The following is a 20,909-nucleotide window of genomic DNA, read 5'->3' as shown; positions in this document are numbered from 1 at the left end:
CCAGTGTCCTAAGTTTAGCCCTCCGTCTACAGCAAGTGAAGCTCACATTCATTTCCCCACTGATTTTTCTTAAACACTTACCAGAGGCACTTTAGAAACAACTTGCATTAGATTTCTCACTTTGCCTGACCTTGCATCACCTGTTTACACAGAAGAAACAGGTGAATATTTAGCTGTGATGCTACCGTGGCTAAGTGCCCTCAGGGATAACACACTGTTGTGACGCCCAAAGGAGGAAAGAAGAAAAATAAAGAAGTTATTTCACATTGGACACAACAAAACGCAACAAAATGTTGCATCCAATCAAGTGCAAGCTGCACCATCTTTGTTCACCACTAATCAAACACACTGAACACCCACCGGGATTACAACATTTCATTGTGAACCAGTTTAAACCTGCTCAATGTTAACGAGGGAAACAGAACTAAATCTATGTCCCTGTGGACCAAGTTATTAAAGACTTTCCTCCACATACAGCAGGACATCACAGAACATCACAGAACATCGCACCATCAAGGTAAGCTTGGTTCATCACTTTGAAAACTACAGGAGGGACTGAATACTTTGGTCACAGCAGAGGCTATAAAAAAGTGTTTAAAATCTATCTGAGTATCACATGATCAACCATAAGGTCAACATTTAAAATAATGCCCAATCTGAGCATTAACACAGGAAACTACAAAAACTTTGTATATTTTTATTGTTGTTTCATTATTTTTCTTATGTTTGTTGTTGTTTTTAATGTGTTTTTGGAGTTATTTTGTGTATATTTGTTGCCATTTTGTGCTATTTTATTGTCATTTTTTTTCTTCTTTTTTTTGCATTTCTGTTGTTGGTTTTTTTTACATTGTTTCCCACTTTGTATGTGTTAGTTGTTGTTTTGGGGTCATTTTGTGCATATTTTTTTCCATTTTGTGCTGTTTTATTGACTATTTTGTATATTTCTGCTCTCTTTTTTTGTATTTTGTAGCAGTTCAGCATCATTTATAGTCATTTTTGTTGTAGTATGTTTGTGTATTTTTTAGTCATCTTGGGTGTTAGAGTAATTTGGAATATTTTAGTTGTTTGTTCATATTTTGTGCATTTTTGTTTGTTTTTTGTATAATATTTCTCCATGTGACATTTTCTACATGTTTGTTGCTTTTTTGTGCTATTTTATGTCTGTGAATTTCTGTTCTCCTTTTGTGTATTTTTGTTTTGTTATGCATACTTTTCCTGTTGTGTATTTTTTAGTCATCGTGTGTGTATTTAAGTACTTTTGAACATTTAAGTTGTCTTTCATGTATTTTTGTTGTTTTTTTTGTATAATATTTCAAATTTTGTGTGCGTTGTTTTTTGTGTGTTCTTACATGCATGTTGTGCCTATTTTTTTTGCTTTTCTGTGCTATTTTAATATCATTTTGTGTTTTTCTGTTCTCATTTCGTACATTTTTGTTTGTTTATGTATATTTTTAATTTTTTTAATGTATTGTTTTAGTCATCTTGTGTGTCTTAAGAGTAATTTTGATCATTTTAGTTGTTTTTTTGTGTATTTTTGTTGTTTTTTGTGTAGTTTTCTGTAATTTTGCTTGTTGTCTAAAGTATATCTCAACCTTTATCTTTCTGTTTTCCTTTTATATTCCCAGTCCTTCATCCAAACTCTAAAAATGGTGATAAACAGCACTGTGACAGCATCCGCTAACATGAGCTACCATGGCACCGTGCCTTGGTACCAGTTGGTGGAGTGTGCCGTGGCTCCTTATGGTTTTGTCTTTTACTACGGCGTTAAAGTCCTTAACCTAGTTTTAGGGACTCCCTCTAATATTTCAGTCATCTGGCAGATTGCTTCCAAGAAAAAAGACGCTTCCACATCGGACACGTTCATCTTTAACCTGGCCATGCTGGATGCCTTCTTCTGCCTGATGACGCCCATCGATCTGGTGAACAACTTGCTCGTGCACAAATATCACATCTGGTACTTAATCAGGTTTGCTTATGGGATGAAAGACCTAGCTCCGCTCTTCCTGGTGAGTTTTTGGAGTTTCTATTTGGTCAGAGCACAATTTATCACTTTCCACAGGGTAACAATGTTTTGTGTAAGATCTTCTCATTGAGTCTCCAACTGGGCCAGCTGCAGCGGAACATTTTATCGGAGCGCGGCGATTTTAGATGCTGTCAGATAAAATCCGATATTCATTTTCTTGATGATATCAGACCGATATCCGATATCAATATCAGATTGGGACACCTCTAGTCTCAACTGAAATAAAACACCAGGAATTTTTCACAGTATAGGGTGATCGCACGGTACACAAGCACCCCTGGAAAATTTGGACATTGTTAACCCTCTGATGGCCAAAGTATTTTTTTGTTTTTTTAATCTTTGTTATTGCCTAATTTTAAAGCCAAGAGTGATTGGTTGAACTGGTGAAGGTGATGATGAATGTAGTTAGAGAGTTACTCATGGTTGGTAATACTAATAAATACTCACACACACTGTAGAGACAAAAGACTGATTACCAGACACACTTTTCAAATTTAAATGAGGCATTATGTGGGACCCACAGTAATATTGGGACTGTTGTGGACAGCATTGGGGGCAGCTAAGTGGCAGCAGGGGTCCTCGGGGTGCTCAGATAAAGACAGGAGTATTATTAGGACAGCACAGATTAAAAAAGGAAAAAAAACTACAGAAAAGCCTGTACTTTTGCTCCCCCTCCATAGGGGAGCAAAAGTACACTTCCTACACTTTGCTTGTTGCTCAGAACTTAAATGACTAGTATTGCCTGACCCCAATCATTGCTGTGCAGCAGGGTTGGGGTCAATTACATTTTTCAGTTACAATTAAGTTTTCAATTACTCATGTTCAATAACAATTCAATTATGATTACAATGATATAAAACATGTTTTAATAATTGTTAACTACATATGTGTAGAACCGTACATAGAACTGTAACATGGTTCCACAGTTTTGCATTAAATTATAATTGACTATTTTATAGAATTTTCATGGCAATTACAATTACAAAGTCAATTACCTAAACTCAATTACAATTTAATTACTATTACGACAGCAAAAGATATTTAAAATTACAAATACGCCACAATTGTATTTAATTAAAATAATAATTGTGCCCAACCATTTCTGTGCAGCAGCTATTTGTTTTTGTTCAGCTAATGTCACTAACTAATAATGTATTAATGGATCATGTCCTCTAAGGTTTGCATTTGTCTGGATCGATACATGGCCGTGGTTCACCCTGTGCAGTTCAGCGGTATCCGTGACAACAGCATCCGCCTCGGCACCTCTGGGCTGGTCTGGATCCCTATCCTGGCCTTCGGCCTAACAAAGAGCATCCTGGGACACAGCAGCGTCGCTAACATCATCTTCAGTAGTGTCATTCTGTTTGCGTTCGCCGTCATGCTCTTCTGTAACATCTCGATCATCTGGGCGCTGCGCCGCTCCGTCAGAGGGAAGGAGACAATGCATCCTGTGAAGAAGAAGGCCTTTAAGATGGTTCTGATCAACCTGGCCATCATCGTGGTCAACTACCTTCCACCGGTGGCGCTCCTGCCCTTTGCATCCTACTACTCGTTTGTGGCGTTTAACTGTAAGATCAAGCCCAGTGTGTTCGCCATCATGGATTTAAGCTGCAGCATTGAGCCTCTGCTCTACATCTCAAAGATGGAGCACATGGACTTCTGCCAGCACTGTTTCTCTAAGACACACAACACTGCTTCTACATGAAACATCTGCATTATAGAGCAGATGTTTCCAATGTGCTGCATCTATCGTATAGAGTTGTCTTGGTTGCTCAAACAATGATCAACATTGCCTTACAATGTGAATCTGTAGTTCTGTAGAAATAATGTCAATATTTTCATTCACGTACACTGAGATTAACCCAGAGTGGATTAATCCAACTTTATTTAAAATGATCTGCAACGTTTTTGTTGAGTAGTATCCGTCCTACTGCAGTTTTAAAGCCTTCGCTGAAGATTCACATGATCAACATTCATGTCATAATTTAGAAAAATGACCAATCTGAGCATTAACGCAGGAAACAACAAAGGGTTTGTGTGTTTTTGCTGTTGTTTTGTTTGTTTTTGGAGTCAATTGTATTTCTGTTGTCCTTTTTTTTGTTTTTATAAAGTAATTTCTGTGTCGTTTTGTGGTCATTTAGTGTTTGACCTGTAATTGTGTCATTTTGTGTGGAGTCTTTGTGTATTTTTGTTGCCATTTTACTTTTTAATTCATTTGTGTTGTTATTTTGGATATTTTTGTAGTTATATTCTGTGTTTTCTGAGTATCTTTGCATATTTTATGTTTTCTTTTGTGTATATTTATTTTTATTTTGTGTATTTCTTTGTGATTTTGTATGTTTTACTTTTTTGGAGTCATTTTGTGTATTTCTGCTGTTGTTTTTTGGTAATTTTCTGTCTTTTTTTCCTTTACTCTGGGGGCTGCAAAAAAATTAGACCAAGGGCCGCATGTGCATCTGTTATTTTTGTTGTCCTTGTGTAGTTTTCTGTAATTTTGTATGTTTGAGTCAGAGTATATGTCTTTATTTTATTAAATTTTGGAATTTTTAGTTGTCCTGTGTTCTTTTTTTTGTAATTTTGTTTGTTTATTTGGGGGGCCACACTAATTAGACTGAGGGCCACACGTGGCCCATGTCTGGTCTATTTTATTCATTAAAAATCCTCTTGTGTGTCCCTGAGGAATAGGAGCAGCCACTGATTACACTTTTAACTCATTCATTAGGAGACACACATTCACCAACTCACAGTGGAACCAATTAGCTTCAGTCTCAGGTGTGACTAAGTACATTATGTAAAGTTAAAAAAAACAGACAATAGAGCAGGGGTTTTCAACCTTGGGGTCGTGACCCCATATGGGGTCGCCTGGTAATACGATGGAGTCACATGAAATGTACAGTAATAAGAATGAAATAAAAATACTAAATCTATATATTATAGTCCTGTATAAGCTTATGAATAATTTATATTCTTATTTCCATTATAACAGGCATGCAAACCTTTGCCCGATGGTGCTCATTTTATCATCGGGGGAGAATGCTTAAATGTCAGTTGACCCAAATTTAAATAATGGTGTTAAAATAAGGTTGTGGTGTCTTTAAAACTTCAGCATTGAGGATTTTTATTGCAACTTGAACATTTTCTTGAGCTGTACGTTCTTTTTTTTCTTCTTCTTTTTGCACATTCTGTCAAAGGTCAACACTACCAGAAGTGTAATATTTTTAAGACAGTAATGCATGTTTTGTTATTGCAATTAAATAAATGAATTTATTTTATTGCAGAATTGTGATCATCACCAGCCCTCCCTAAGGAAGGGCAAGAAACACTTTATCAAAGGTAGGGCAGTGTTACACCTAGGTGAGGGGGGAAGGGAACATGGAAGAGGGAGTCAGGGTAGGAAATGGAAAGGGTGGGGAGGAGTTGACTGCTTTATAGTGAGAGTGAGATATGATGTTATAGTTGTGCATATTGTGCTTATTATGTTGTGTAATCAGTTCAGCCAGTCTGGTGCCAAGTGTGAAGCTTATGTATAATGGTGGTGGCTGTGGACAGAGGGAAGGAGTGAATGGTAATACCTGAAACTGGTATTTGGGATCAATGTTTTTAAGGTTAAGCCCACTATGAGTTTTATCCCACAGCCCAAGACATGCCAGTGCATCTACTGTATGACCAATGTTTGTGCAAGAACTGCTTCTGCGAACCCAAGCACCGCCCCGGGCCCAAAGATGCAGCTCGGCCAGCAGAAGAAATGGGGGTGTCACGGCAAATTTGCGGTTGACCTCATTTGGTGACATGAATTAGGAGGAGTGAAGAGCCATAGCACGGTTTGGAGAGCTTCCTTAAATGCTCGGAAGTTACTTAACTTTAAACTATCTCATTTATATCTATAAGTTATCAAGAATTTCAGGAGGACCCTCTTTAAATCTCAGGCGACCCAGATTGGGCCACCAACCCAATGTTGAGAAAATTTAATTTTATCCTAAAAAATATTTCAACCCAGTGAAAGTGTTTCATGGTCTTGCACGCTAAGTGCTGGTGGGGGAAGAAAATGGTTGGAGGGTTTTGAGGTAAATTATTTTCCCATGATAAAATATAATTCAAAAATCAGAGGGATGTTGGCTCCTCCCTTCCCTTTTTTACATAAGAATACATTTGGATTCTTAAAACTATATGATAAATATCATTGGAAAATCACTTATCTGATCATTTTGGATGTGTCTCCGTTTTCTTCTCTCTTGTGTCCGCCTGCCTTTGTGCCCTCCAGCCTCCTCGACCTCCTCCTCCTCAGCCATAAAGGTCAAAGCCAGGATCAACTGTACGCTCGTTTTGGAAATTTGAAGATTTGTCCCCACTTTCGCAGTTGGACTGGAAGTCTCTGTAGTCTCTGGAATAGATATTATGTTAGAACATCCACACTATGTCATATTGTCGCGTGTCTATTTCAATCTATTTCCCCTTTGCTTCCCAGTTATAGTTATGGACAATACTTCCCTTTAATTCTCATCCTGCATCATAAGAAGACCAGGCATGACGGCTGAAGGAGGCAGGATCGGAGTCGAAAAGACACTCTCATAGTTATGAACGTGAGTGTGTGACAGTATGGCTGGTCTGTCTGCTTAGAGCGCATCTTCTTTTAAGTGTTTCTCAAAGCGTGTCAGAGAATGAATGAAAACAAAATAATCTTGCGTATAGTCAGAAAACAGAGGGGTTAGTATTGTCCTATCGAAGGAGAAGCTAGTTGTCCCCCCCCCCCCCCCCGCCCCCCGACAGAGTTCAAGGCCAAAGTGATATAGCACTACCACCAAAGGTGGTGGAATTCATGTGAACAATCTTGTGGCTTGATTTCCTAGTGGCCAGCAGACGTGTGATCAGTCTGCAGTTGCTGCCGCATCGTTCAGGCAGTAATGATGGCGTTCAACCCGCAACTCATTGGTGGGGGAGTGTCCAACCAACTCCGACGCCCACAGGTTCTCAGTCTTTGATGATGGGGCAGGATGTGTTAATCCCAGCATTGGCCCATTCCATAGACGATGAAGAGTTGATTTGGGACTGAGCGAGTCATTTTGTTGCAGCATTGCTTTGCTGAATGGGAAAGTTGAGTCCTTTGATTGTCGATTACCTTCTGAAGCTTGGTCCTTTGTATGATGTTGACATTTCATTAGCATAAGAGTTGAAGGTGATTTCATTCATTAAGAGCTTTCACTGAAAATGTCGTTTCTTCAGGGACAACCACAAAGCCAACAGAAACTAACAGTAAAATAATAAAAAAAGAATTATAATGATGATAACAGTAATATTAAAATAAAATAAAATGAAATACTGTAATCATCTGTGTGTGTGTTTGAGTGTGTGTTGCTCATAGGCATTTTAGAGTGGACCCCAGATATATCAAACATGAAATCAAATTAAATTTAAAATAAAAATAAAAATAGTGTTTGTGTTGTAATGGTTTATTGATATTTAGGCAGAGAGAAAGGTGAGAAACCACAACGTTGTGGCACTAACGCTGTTAGTTTTGGGAATCTATGTATTAATAGCAGACTTATTACAAGTATGTAGTGTCTTAATCACGTGACCTGTCACTAAACTGGCCAATGAGGGGCGCTACGCCTGGATAGAGTCCAACAGTGTGTGTGTGTATGTGAAAATCATCTCTCTGTGTGTGTGTTTCTCTCTCACTCTGTCTGTCTGTGTGTGTGTGTTTCTCCGTGTGTGCGTGTGTTACACGTGCGTACAGGGGACAACACACGTCCGTACGTTCAGCTGAGAGAGAAGCCAAAATGCACAGAGGACAGAGCAGTCGTTCCAAAATGAAAACATTAGCGCTAACTGTAGACAGTAGATTAGCGCTAACTGTAGACAGTAGATTAGCGCTAACTGTAGACAGTAGATTAGCGCTAACTGTAGACAGTAGATTAGCGCTAACTGTAGACAGTAGATTGGCACTAACTGTAGACAGTAGATTAGCGCTAACTGTAGTCAGTAGATTGGCGCTAACTGTAGACAGTAGATTGGCGCTAACTGTAGACAGTAAATTAGCGCTAACTGTAGACAGTAAATTAGCGCTAACTGTAGACAGTAGATTAGCGCTAACTGTAGACAGTAGATTAGCGCTAACTGTAGTCAGTAGATTAGCGCTAACTGTAGACAGTAGATTAGCACTAACTGTAGACAGTAGATTAGCGCTAACTGTAGTCAGTAGACTAGCACTAACTGTAGACAGTAGACTAGTACTAACTGTAGACAGTAGACTAGTACTAACTGTAGACAGTAGACTAGTACTAACTGTAGACAGTAGACTAGTACTAACTGTAGACAGTAGACTAGTACTAACTGTAGACAGTAAATTACCATTTGGTGTGGAGTAGAGAAGCTTTATCCATGATTTACATTTTGAACTAAAGAAAGCTTCATTCAACTTTATCAAAGGCTTTCTCTACATTAAATGAGACCACTATTTCTAGGGTTTCATTGGATGCAGGAGAAGAGAGGATATTGAGAAGGTGCCGAATGTTGGAGCGAGTGATGGTTTTTCATAAATCCCGTTTGATCTGATGAAATAATATTAGGCAAGAATGTAATTTTGCTGAAATCTTATAGTCTGCATTTTAGAGTCATTTTGGTCTGTTAGAACTACATTTGTCGCCTTCTTTACAATATTTTGAAATAAATGTTAAAGTGACTTCAATTAATGTCTGTGGGAAGGATTCTGAGCGAGAGAGTTGTTGAACATTTTTAGTAGAAGGGGGGCAAGTTGGTCTTGGAATTTTTTATTAAATTCTATTGAGTACACGTCTGGTCCAGGGGCTTTTCCATTCTGCATTGACATTATTGAGCTTTTAATTTCATTTATTATCAACTAGTACAGTGCCTGTCGGAAGTATGTATTCATATAGTGGGCGCTTAAGTAGAGTTGTCAATAAGGGGCATAACAACAACATACTCTGTATCATTATAAAGGGGTATATGGGGTTTAATTTTATGGGACATGTGCATGATAAATGTGTTTGTTGTTTTTTTATACTCGTTTTTTTTTTTTTTTTTTGTTTGATGCATTTTTTGTAATGTATGTTTTTGGAGTCATTATGTGTTTTTTTTGTATCTCCCTATTGTCTTTTTGTGCATTTTTTGTATAATTATTGTTTTTGTTGCCATTGTAGTGATTCTGGAGTCATTTTGTGTATTTTAGTTTGTTTTTTTTGGTGTATTTTTGTGCATTTCTGTTGTCATTTTAGTGTATTATTTGTATAATTATTTAGTTTAGTGTATTTTGAGTCATTTTCATGTTTTTGTTTGGTGTATTTTTATGTAATATATGTTTTTGGAATTATTTTCTGTGTTTTTGGAGCCTTTTTTATATTTTTGCGCATTTCTTTTGTCGTTTTATGAACTTCCTGTATAAATATTGTTTAGTTTTTTTGTTTTTTACGTCATTTGTGCATTTTTTGCATTTTGAGTCATTTTCATATTTTTGTTGTCGTTTGGTGTGTGTGTGTGTGTTGGGGGGGGGGGGGGGGGGGTGAATCCATTCTAAATTTATGTGCACCAGTCCATCCACATGTACCTGCCTGCTGAACTTTCACTAAACCTATTTTTTATTTTCAGTAGTTAGGTGTAGTGGCAGGTACAGTGCCCGTCGGAAGCATGTATTCATATAGTGGGAGCTTAAGAAGAGTTGTGAATTATGGGCATAATAATAACAACATATTCTGTAGTGTTATAAAGGGGTATATTTGCAGGTGCAAAGTAAAATAGCATGTGCAATTTCCCTGGTTTAATTTGGGACATTCGCATGATAAATGTGTTGTTTTTTTTAACTACTTTTTTTTTTTTTGTTTGGTGTATTTTTCTGTAATGTTCAGTGCCCGTCGGAAGTATGCATTCATGTGGGAGCATAAGGGGTATATTTGCGGGTGCAAAATGTGGGTGCAATTTTCCTGGTTTAACTTTATGGGACATGTGTAAAACTTCATCATCACTTTTATATATTTTTGTTTGGTGTATTTTTCTGTAACGCATGATTTTTGGAGTCATGTGTATTTGTGTATCTTTCAGTTGTGTTTTTGTGCATTTTTTGTATAACTATTGTTTTTTGTTTCCATTGTAGTGTGATTCAGGAGTCATTTTGTGTAAACAATTATTTTTGTGTATTTTTTTGTTTAAATATTTAGTTTTGTGTATTTTGAGTATTTCTTTATTTTTCAGTTGTCTTTTTGTGCCTTTTTTGTATAATTATTGTTTTTTGTTGCCATTACACATTTGGAAATGACTAAATCACTCCAAAATAACAGATAAACACATTTGGGGTATTTGTAAGCCGTTGACAAAGTTTCAGGTCGAACTCGCACCACGTAAGGGAGATATTCGCTCCACACACACACACACACACACACACACACACACACACACACACACACACACACACACACGCACACACAGACCTTTCTGTCTTTATTGTATATATAGATAGATCGATGGCTTATACATTTGACTTGTTTCTTAACTAGTTAAAGACGGAAGGTCTAGTGTATAAAAAATTCATCACATACGTCTCTTCTGTGGGGGATTGAGAGGTGTACAGCTTAGAATAGTACATTTTAAAAGTTTATTTAATCAAAGAGGAATCTCTAGTAATTTTACCTCAGGAGGTTTTTACTTTTTTTTATCTGACTATCAGCAGATTGACATTTTTTTTTTGCTTTTTTCAGTTTATTTTGTCTTGCAATATAGCTTATGATCTCACCTCGTATAACAGATTTAAGCGTTTCACACAGCAGAGAGGGTGAGGTATTATTTGTCAAAAAGTCATCGTTGGCCTTGGATATTGCTGTATAAAAATGATCATCATTCAATAAAATACAGTTAAATCTGTATTTTTTTTTTTATTGGTGCCAAAGCCATGTGTAATAAAAGACAGGCATGGTCTGATATCACTATACTTGAGTAGGTTGTATTTGTAATATTGGGAAGGAAATTATAAGAAATAATCAATTCTAAAAAATGTGTTATGAGGGCTTGAGTAAGGTTAAAAACCTGCCATGGATCTGAACCCCCTATTTGATCCATTAACTCTGTGATTGTTTGAAAACATTGCAACATATTTTGTTGGGCGGGGCTTAGCCTGGAGGCAAAACCACAACTGTCTTAGTTTTTTCTGAGCATGAGCGTCCGCTGGAATCCTATAAATCTTTAATTTACGTCCACTAACGTTATTCCTCCTATTCTGTCACCCAAACACACAACAAGACGACATTCTAAAGCTGTGACATTACTAGCCTCCACCGTCTTTAGCGTTTCCTGGGGTCTATAAATAATGAAATTGCTTTTGACATTTTCAGGTGGGGGGGCATTTTTTTTAAGATTTATCCAGTAAAGGATTAATAATGTTAATAATGCATCAATTTTATATAGCGCTTTTTTGGACACTCAAAGTCGCTTTACAGAATTAGGGATTATTCTTTCACTCCACACTTAGTGGTGGTAAGCTACTGTTGTAGACGGAAGCGAGGCTGCCAATGTGCGCCATTGGCCCCTCCGACCGCCACCACCAACACTCACACACTACATTCATACTAGGCAATGTGGGTGAAGTGCCTTGCCCAAGGACACAATGACAGATTCCACTGGGGTGACTGTCCCCCACTGTGGCCCCTGGAATTCTCAGTGGTCTCCATCCACCTACTAACCAGGTCCAGACCTGCTTAGCTTCTGAGATGTAATGAGATCAGGCAATGACAGGCTGGTAGTGTGGTGGGGGGGTGATTTAAAGTGCACACTTTAAATTTCCCCTCAGAATAAGACGGTAAATATTCAAGTCAGACAGAAGGGAAATTATTTTTTGAAAGAAAGATTCATCATCCTTGTTTGGAGCATTTACATTTAAGCAACATTTGTGTTATTTAAGGAACCTGTAACTATTAAGAAACGCCCATGTGCATCAGCTTCCACCTTAGTTGGAATAAACAGTATTTCTTATGCACTATGATAGCAGTACCCCTGGTTTTACCTGTGAATTTGGAATGAAAGGTTTGGCCAACAACCCATGACACTTTTAACCTGTGGTGATCTTTGATTATTAAGTGTGTCTATTATAGAAAGGATATATCTGCTTTTAAGTATTTTAAATGATCTTTTTTTTTTTTACTTCTTTTAACTGGACTATTGAGACCTTTGATATTCTATGATGCAAACCTTAGACTGTTACCCTTTTTTTTAGATATATCACCCATGTTTAATCATAAAATATAATAGTACATGTCAAATATAATATTGTTGAAGGCATCGCAGATGATCATGACAAATGAATTAGTACAGAAAAAAGTAGTATACAATTTATGTAATCCCATAAATAAAGATAAGGATTTGAAACAAAGTGCACATACAGTTTTCCTAAGCTTGAAGCCAAAACTGGTACAAGCAGCTGGACGTGTGTTGCTTTCATTTTGTCCATGAAGCTACACAGAGGGTTCAGTTTGAAAGTGTAGCCTATGTTTGTTTGTTTTTTTTGTGTCTTAGCCTTAAATGTTTAGTTTACAATGACTATATTTAATTTCACCCCACTTACAGTTTAATCTGCAGGTGTTGTAACCGGGATGTGTCCTTAAGTTTTGTCTTTGTCCCTTGAAGATGAAAAGTGTTGGTCCACAAATCTCTGGGCTTCCTCCAGAGAGTCAAAGTCCTAGTATTTATGTCCAGACCAGATTTTGGTATGGATATAAATTCTTGATCTCATTTTGGTAAAGTATTCTTTACCGCTTTGAACGCACCACGCGTCCTGGCCAGTGCATCGCTGATGTCATGGTAAACTCTGATCGCAGCGCTGCGGTTCTCTAAAGATTGCTGTCCAGCTTGTTTTATGATTCTTTCCTTGTCTTGGTATTTGACAAACTTCACGATGAAGGGTCTCGGTTTTTGTTTTACTAGCGTGGTCATGTCCTCTTTGAAGCTGTCACGTAGTTTGTTTAGGAGCGTGTCAAGATCACTTTTGCTCACTGGGTTGGCGTAATTCGTGGAATTTGGTTGTGTTCCATCTCCAACATTTGGCTCACTATCTGTGTTTGAGGCCAGCTTCGCTGTGCTAGCAGCGTAGCGAGTTGTTGGAGCTTGTGCAACAAGTAGTGGTTGCTTTTGCAGTTTGTCCGTCTTAGTCACATTTTAAAGGTTAAGGATCATCTTTCAAATTAATTTAAATCATTTCTAAACTTTACATTAACTCCCACACAGTCAAACGTGCACATTTGATTTTGTTTCTTTAGAGAAAAACCACAGACTGACATTTCTCACAACTTTTATTGGTTAATGAAAACTGACACATAAAAACACAAACAGCACTTCAATTAATGCACAATAAAAAGTCAAAAAACACTTTAAAAAATGAAGAATATAAAAAGATGAATGTTGCAGTTGAATGTATAGTAAAGCTGGAGTGTTCCTCAGCAGCCGAATGGGTTCTTGGAGCAGATGAAGCGGAGACTACTGGTACACTGAGTGTTACTCCAACCAGCTGCAATTTAACACAGACACAACATCAACACAGCATCAAGCTAGGATTCACTGACAGAGTGTGCTGAATGCTCATCTGTGTCCCACAGAGAGCGGCTGGTTCCCAATGACTTACTGGTAGATCGTAAGTAGATGCAAGGGTAGGTGGTGGAGGACGACTGAGTAGACCAGTTGTTGTAGTAGAAACCCTGGCGGTCAATCCACATCCAGCGACCCTGAGGGACAAACATCATGTTCAGAATAAGAGCAGTGGTTCTCAACCTTTTCACCCCACAAAATAAAGGTTCCAGAGAACAGTCATGTGGAGACAGGACCATCTATAAGGGGGAATAAAGGGGAGAGATTTTTGGGGTCCATCCATAAAGTCAGTAAAATGATGGTCCATTGTTCTATGAATCTGTGATAACCACATTTATTTATTCATCTGAATAATATCCACTGTTATCCAGGAACGTGTATTATTATTTGTGCCATAGTATATAGTCATCTTAAATATGTAAATCCATGTTTTCTCTGCTTTTGAAAATAACAGCTTTTACTGAACTCTTATGTGGAGGTGAAAATAATAGATTGCAAGTACACGTGTTACTGTAATTGAGTTACTTTTATAGGAACTAAATAAGTCATTTTATTGGTACTTAAGTATGTTTTAAAGTAAATAAAGTAATTTGTTACATTTCTACAACCAACTGTTACTATGTGAACTATTATTTTTTTTTATTTCCGTTCTCAGTCGTGCCCCCCCTCCTGTGTTTACCTGCAGGACGAAGCCTCCCAGCCACACATTGGTCTGACCGGTTAGTTGGACAATCTGCTGGAGGTAGTTGTATTCCTGAGGGTTGACGACGGAGGCCAGGTGGCCGCCCAGATTGTTACAATGCTCCTGTTGGAAGAAGGATCTGTTAGAATCACACAAACTGCTTTAGTTGAGGTGATCTGATGGAAAGTGTGGGAAAACATTGTTTTTCTGTGGTTCCAATGTGGACCAATAGTGATTGTCTAAGTCAGTCCTAGAGGGTCCTGTCCTGCATGTTTCCCTGTAACACTGGCTGCGTTTCCATTACTCTTGGAAATGCACAAAATCTAAATAGTGCAATAAAAACTGGTGATGGAAAAAAAACACTCACTGGAGTTCAGAGGCTCCAAAACAACGTTCAAAGGAAACACGTTCAAAGGAAACACGTTCAAAGCGTAATTATATTTTGTAAAAATCTGTAATGGAAACCCAGCTAGTGTTGATGACTTGCATGTGGAGATGAGCAGCAGCACTACCTCAGCATTGTACCAGGTCATGGGAGAGCTGATGAACTTGAAGCAGCGAGAGCCATGACTGAGCCAGTCTTGTGGACAGAAGTTAAAATTAGCTGCAGAGAGACAGAGGAGGGAAAAGGTCAAGTCAGCTTTATTTGTATAGCACTCTTCATGTCCAGGACAATTCAAAGTGCTTTACACAAAACAAACATCACAGTAGCGCTAGCACACCATATAAATTACATTTAAAAAATGAGGAAAAATCAAAACATGTAAAACATGTATCCATCAAAAAAAAAAACTGGATAATATCTAATAAAAACAGTGTGGAATAAAAATGTATTTAACCTTAATTTAAAAGAGCTGAAAAACATGTTAAATGTTGAATCTAAATCTAAATTTAAATGTTTAATCTAAATGTTAAATGTTAAATCTAAATTTAAATGTTAAATTTAAATGTTAAATCTAAATCTCACCAGTGAAACTACATAATTAGCTAGTATTAGCGATATTTGCTAAATATTTAGTTTCACCCGTGACATTTAGATTTAACACTCAGATTTACCATTGTATTTTTACATGAAATAAAACCCCACAAATTACACAAATGTTGCTGTAAATCTGGTCAAAAGTAACATAAAAATGTTCAGAGGAGAAGCTGCACCTTCAACAGCAGCCTTGTTGCCCATCGGTGACTCTGCGACTGCCTCTGAGGAATCAAACAGCAGAGCAGCTGTTAAACAGGTGAAGCTCTTTGTGTCTGAACGTCTACATCACAGTAAACTTCAACACTCACCTACAGCAGCAGCAGCTTGGAGTTCAGCTGGAGCTGCACAAGAGAAGAAAAGAGCTGAGAACAATGATAAATGTTGCATCTAAATCTAAAAGTTAAATCTAATTTGAAATTGAATTTTTAAATTTGAATGTTAAATCGAAATGTTCAATTTCAATGTTAAATCTAAATGTTAAATCTAAATGTTAAATCTAAATGTTAAATCTAAATGTTAAATCTAAATGTTAAATCTAAATGGTAAATCTAAATGTCACCGATGAAACTACATAATTATCTAGTATTAGCTATCGTTGCTAAATATTTAGTTTCACCCGTGACATTTAGATTTAACATTATATTTTAATGAGAAAAAAACACCACAAATTTCACAAATGTTGCTGTAAATCTGGTCCAAAGTAACATAAAAACCTTCAACAGCAGCCACGTCTTCCATCGGTGACTCTGCGGCTGCCTCTGAGGAATCAAACAGCAGAGCAGCTGTTAAACAGGTGAAGCTCTTTGTGTCTGAACGTCTACATCACAGTAAACTTCAACACTCACCTACAGCAGCAGCAGCTTGGAGTTCAGCTGGAGCTGCACAAGAGAAAACATGTGTGTGAGGAGAAGGAAGAGGAAGAAGAAGAAGAAGCAGAAGTAGGAGAAGGAGAAGAAGTTGGAGGAGGAGGAGCTTGGAGTAGAGCCGTAGCTCCTGATGATCTCACCTGCAGATGCAGCCCAGAGGAGAGCAGACAGGAGCAGGATACTCTTCATGGTGATGATCTCAGGATGATGTGTGTGATGTTCAGCTATCAGCTGCTCTTATATACACACCCTGAGCTGCAGCAGGTCGCCTCCATGAGGGCGTGTCTGCAGGGAAACACGTGCTGACTCAACACAATCAGCACAATCACCATGTGATGGTGAACTCTGAAGTGTTTCCTGAAAGCACTAAAGTGTTCACACTTACCGCTCCCAGTCGTTCATCTAAGCTGTGATCTGACACACACTTGGCATCACCGTGGAGATTATAAAAGGAATAAATCCTCTATAGCAGTGGTTCTCAACCTTTTCAGCCCGTGACCCCCAAAATAAAGGTCTCAGAGAGCAAGGACCCCCACTGTAGCTGAAGGTGGTTGAACACAGACATGAACATTGAAGAACAGTCATGTGGAGACAGGGTAATCTATAAGGGGGAATAAAGGGGAGAGATTTCTGGGGTCCATCCATAAAGTCAGTAAGATGATGGTTTATTGTTCTATGAATCTGTGATAACCACATTTATTTATTCATCTGAATAATATTCACTGTTATCCAGGAACGTTTATTATTATTATAGTCATCTTAAAGATGGAAATCATTGTTTTAATCAGAAATAAAATGGATTAAAAGTGACTAAAAAATGGAGGAACAGGTGATGAAATGGGATTTTAAAAACCACAGAAAATGGTTAAAAGTTGAAAATTAGAGTCGACAAAAACAGACAGAAAAAGTGGTAAAAAGGTTTCAAAGTGTCAATATTGGAACAATTTGTTTAAACTGGCAATTAATGGGCAAGAAAAATGGTGAATGTGGTTAAACTGGCAAAAATAAGCATGAATTGTGGTGAAAAGAAGGTAAAAGTGACAATAATGGGTCCATTTTTTTGTGACATTAGGTGGAAAAGTGGTGGAAAGGGTTTATACTTGTTGGTGCTAAAAATGTCTTGAATGTGGAAAAAATTTGCAAAAAAGGCAATGAAATTTGATGTAAAAGTGGCAGTAATGGGAGTAATGTAGCAAAAATGCATTAAAAGGAGCAAAGATTTGGTAAGAAAATGTGATAAAATAGGTTAAAATATGGAATGTTTGGTGTAGTTTCAGAAAAAGGGTAAAAATAAGAAAAAAACAGGCTCAAATTGTTAGAAAAAATATTCTTAGTTTCTTGAAGGCCTTTGGCGACCCCCTCTTGGTGTCTAGCGACCCTATATGGGGTCCTGAACCCAAGGTTGAGAAGCCCTGATATAGAGTTCACTTCAATGGTTCCCAAACTTTTGGTGCCCAAGGTACACCAAAGGACAAGTAAAAATCTGAAGGCACACATTGTTCAAAATAGACTTTATAACATGTTATCATTCATATCATGTACAATATCTGTAAATGTGCATAATTATTTACTAACGTTAAATAAAATGTGACAGACAAGTATATTACTTATGAAATATTTATTAACAAAAGATAAAAAATTAAAAATATGTATAGAGTTTGTCATTGTATTATGAACCGAGCGAATACAAAGTAGTAAAGTAAAAAAACTATTTATGTGTACATAGTTGTATATTGCAATAATTAGAGCCCTATAAAATCCGTTTAATTTTTTTTTCCAAATTTCGTTTTGTTTTTTCCCAAATTTTGCATTTTCCAAAAGAATTTTTTTAAATTCTGTTTTTTTTTTTTAGAAATATTAATACATTTTTCAGAAAAAAATAGTTTATAACTCCTGTGAGGAAACAAAATAAATACTAATAAACAAAAAACCCACAATTAAACAAAAATGTATGTAAAAAATAAAGTATGATACAATAAAAAGGTAGATGGATTATTTTGACTGTTCCTTTTTAATTATTTATACATCATATAAAGATGTATGAGAACATCATTAATGTCACTATATTGTAATTCCATCTCAGGGATCAATAGTTTACTGAATCTGATCAGGTTTATTGATTAAGTTTTGATCAACTTAATTTAAATTAACCTAATTTAAATGATCCTGATGACATCATTCCAGACCATAATAATTAAACAAAAACAAATGAACACAAGGATGCATCAGTTATTTCACCACTAGGGATCACAATATTTTACAGTATCAGTAGTTATTAATAATCTACGATGTTTCAGACTCTACAATCACTGGTATCGATGGTCTCGTCCACAACAACAGAACAACTTTATCCACAGATCTTCTGTAGCTCTGATGAGATGTTGATCAAACACTCTGAACAGATGAAGATGATTAAAGCTGACTCATGTTTTCAGTGAGCACTGCTGCTCTTGATGAGAAACGGAAGGAGTTTCACAGACACAGCAAAGTTAAGCGGGCACTGGTCAGCTCTGTATTTAGGCGTCAGTGATGATTTGTGTAGTTTTTTGGTAGTTTAGACACTGTTTGGGGAGGTTTAGGTGGTGTTTAATGTGGCCAGGATGGGAGGGGGGAGGGCGGAGCACCTAATGAGCGGTCCCCAGAAATATTTCAACTTAAAAAAAAAACATTCCTTGCGATGGCCGATTCTGTTCAATTTCGCGTTCAACAGTATTCTGATAACGTGGATTTCATAGGGCCCTAAATAATAATGTATGGTTGTCACACAATCCCACGGCACACCCAGACTTGCCGCTCTGCACTAGATATAGACAGATATAGAGTAGAATAAAGGTGGAATAATCAGCTTCCTTTGGACAATCCATGTATTAAAGTAGCCTATCAGCCAGTGGTGGTTCTGACACAAATGACTCCCTGTGCGGGGAACCTCAATAACTTTTCTTTAGTGCTTTTGACTGAGAGGTAGACTTTGAATAATGTGATTGTTGATTTAAAACTCTGTTTAATGTTCTCAGGTTGCTTTGTGTATGAAATGTACTGTACTAATGAATAAACTTTGACCTTTTCCTTTTGTTGTGTTTGATCTTTCTGATAAGCATGTGTTCAACACGTGCATAAAGATTAGACTTTGCTCTGGTGCTGAATAGCAGGGCCACGTTACTGTAAACATTACTTATTATCAGTATTCAGTGGAAGGCTTTGATTTCAGTCCCAGAGTTCAGTAATTAACCTCTCTACATCTATTCCGCTAAACCATGAGGAAGAATTCAAACAAGGAAACATTTCCCAGCAGATCCAGCCCACTGATTGGTCCCAATAATAAACTGGTGGATGAGGAAATACAGGGAACTTTTATTCTATCTTATCACCTTCACTGTTCTAATAAAAAAGTTGATTTAGATTTTTATCAGCAGTTTGTTTTCAGTCAGAATGACTTTATGTCTGTTATCTCCTCCATTACTACTTCATGTTTAAGGGACTGTAATTATTGTGATTGAATATTAACGGCAGAGAAGACATGAACGACATCCAAAAGTCGACAAAAACACAAAATAAAGCATTTGTTTTATTGTGTAACAAAGTGACAAAATGCACCAATATACTCCATTATATTTAATTAACAGTTGTTTGAGATTGTGTGTGGTGTTTTAATTTGAAAAAAAAAAAAAAGAATAATACATATTTAAGCTATTTGAGCTTTTTGTCTCTTCGTGCATTCTATGTCAATTTATGTGATATTATGTCTTGTGCAAAATAGATAAATACAAGTAAATCAATAAAAACAATTAAAAAAATGAATGTATGTATAATTTTAATCAGTAATTTATTTATTTTATTATTACTAGACGCTTTAGTTGACTCCACATTAGGTCACGACCCCAAGGTTGAAAAACCCTGGTGTGTGTATATACATATACATATACATATACAAATACAAATATATATATATATATATATATATATATATATATATATACGGGAGGGTACGGGCGACTCGGCATACGGGGGGTCGCCCGTACCCTCCTACCCCCGGCCCTTAGAGCCAATTCTTATCCCAAAGTTTCAGGTCAACTACTGTCTGCATACACAATCAAAAGACAAGGGAGGCTGGCCTGACTGACTGACTGTTGATTTTTGCGACAGTGGTGCGGCGCTTGTGGCGTGAAAGTTACCAGTCTAGCGCCCCTATTGGCCAAAAGTTACACAGTGTACCTTCAAAGGAGTGCACGCCAATTAAAGACCTTTTCATTGATAAATTATTTCCAACATTTGAACAATTAAAGCATAAATGTAATATTGACAACAAAGACCTTTTAAGATAATTACAAATACAATTTTACTAAGGCAACGGTTTAAAATAGAGATAATTGTTAATGTTAGACTCCCAGCCGATCCAGTAATGTCATTATTTGGTGTTGTACATACAGATGTACATTTGAACAATTTGCAAAGTAATGTATTGTGTTTTGTGATGTTGCTCGCCAGACGTCTAATTTTACTAAACTGGAAAAATTAAATCCCTCCTACTCATCAAAACCTTCTCAGAGATGTAATGCAATATTTACAATTGGAAAAAAAATACAGTTTAAGGAAAAAAGAACAATTGTTTTACTCAATTTGGCAACCCTTTATTAATTATTATCATAAGTCAATTTGGACGGACCTCCTAATACTTGACCTATTTGACCTAGTTATTTATTTTGTACTTATTTTGCTTTGTTTTCTTTTATTTTTATTTATTTTTCATTTTAGTTTTCTTTTCTGTTTACATTCATACATGTA

General features: G+C 36.9%; 2 protein-coding genes across 4 annotated transcripts; one reads left to right on the top strand and one right to left on the bottom strand.

Moving 5' to 3' along the window:
• The first annotated feature begins 1,682 nt into the window (after nt 1-1,682).
• On the top strand, nt 1,683-3,728 carry LOC114472058 (lysophosphatidic acid receptor 4). The gene is made up of 2 exons (XM_028461135.1): nt 1,683-2,006; nt 3,201-3,728. Exons 1-2 carry the CDS (start codon nt 1,683-1,685, stop codon nt 3,726-3,728), a joined length of 852 nt encoding a protein of 283 aa, XP_028316936.1.
• Nucleotides 3,729-13,290: 9,562 nt separating this feature from the next.
• Nucleotides 13,291-16,388, bottom strand: LOC114468232 (ladderlectin-like). 3 transcript variants are annotated; one of them, XM_028455016.1, is made up of 9 exons: nt 16,268-16,388; nt 16,107-16,139; nt 15,975-16,019; nt 15,570-15,602; nt 15,438-15,482; nt 14,795-14,886; nt 14,280-14,405; nt 13,638-13,737; nt 13,291-13,523 (listed from the first exon to the last, which is right to left on the bottom strand). In XM_028455016.1, the coding sequence occupies exons 1-9, from the start codon at nt 16,314-16,316 to the stop codon at nt 13,453-13,455; spliced, it is 594 nt and encodes a 197-aa protein (XP_028310817.1). In that variant the 5' UTR covers nt 16,317-16,388; the 3' UTR covers nt 13,291-13,452. The 3 variants fall into 3 exon arrangements, with proteins under 3 accessions (XP_028310817.1, XP_028310823.1, XP_028310832.1); XM_028455022.1 differs by lacking the exons at nt 15,438-15,482; nt 15,570-15,602; XM_028455031.1 differs by lacking the exons at nt 15,570-15,602; nt 15,975-16,019 and having other exon boundaries at nt 16,268-16,331.
• Between the last annotated feature and the right edge of the window lie 4,521 nt (nt 16,389-20,909).

The sequence above is a fragment of the Gouania willdenowi genome, chromosome 1 (assembly GCF_900634775.1).
Source record: "Gouania willdenowi chromosome 1, fGouWil2.1, whole genome shotgun sequence".
Lineage (NCBI taxonomy): Eukaryota > Metazoa > Chordata > Actinopteri > Blenniiformes > Gobiesocidae > Gouania > Gouania willdenowi.
The sequence above is the reverse complement of the archived record's forward strand: the minus strand, read 5'-3'. Positions and strand labels throughout refer to the sequence as shown.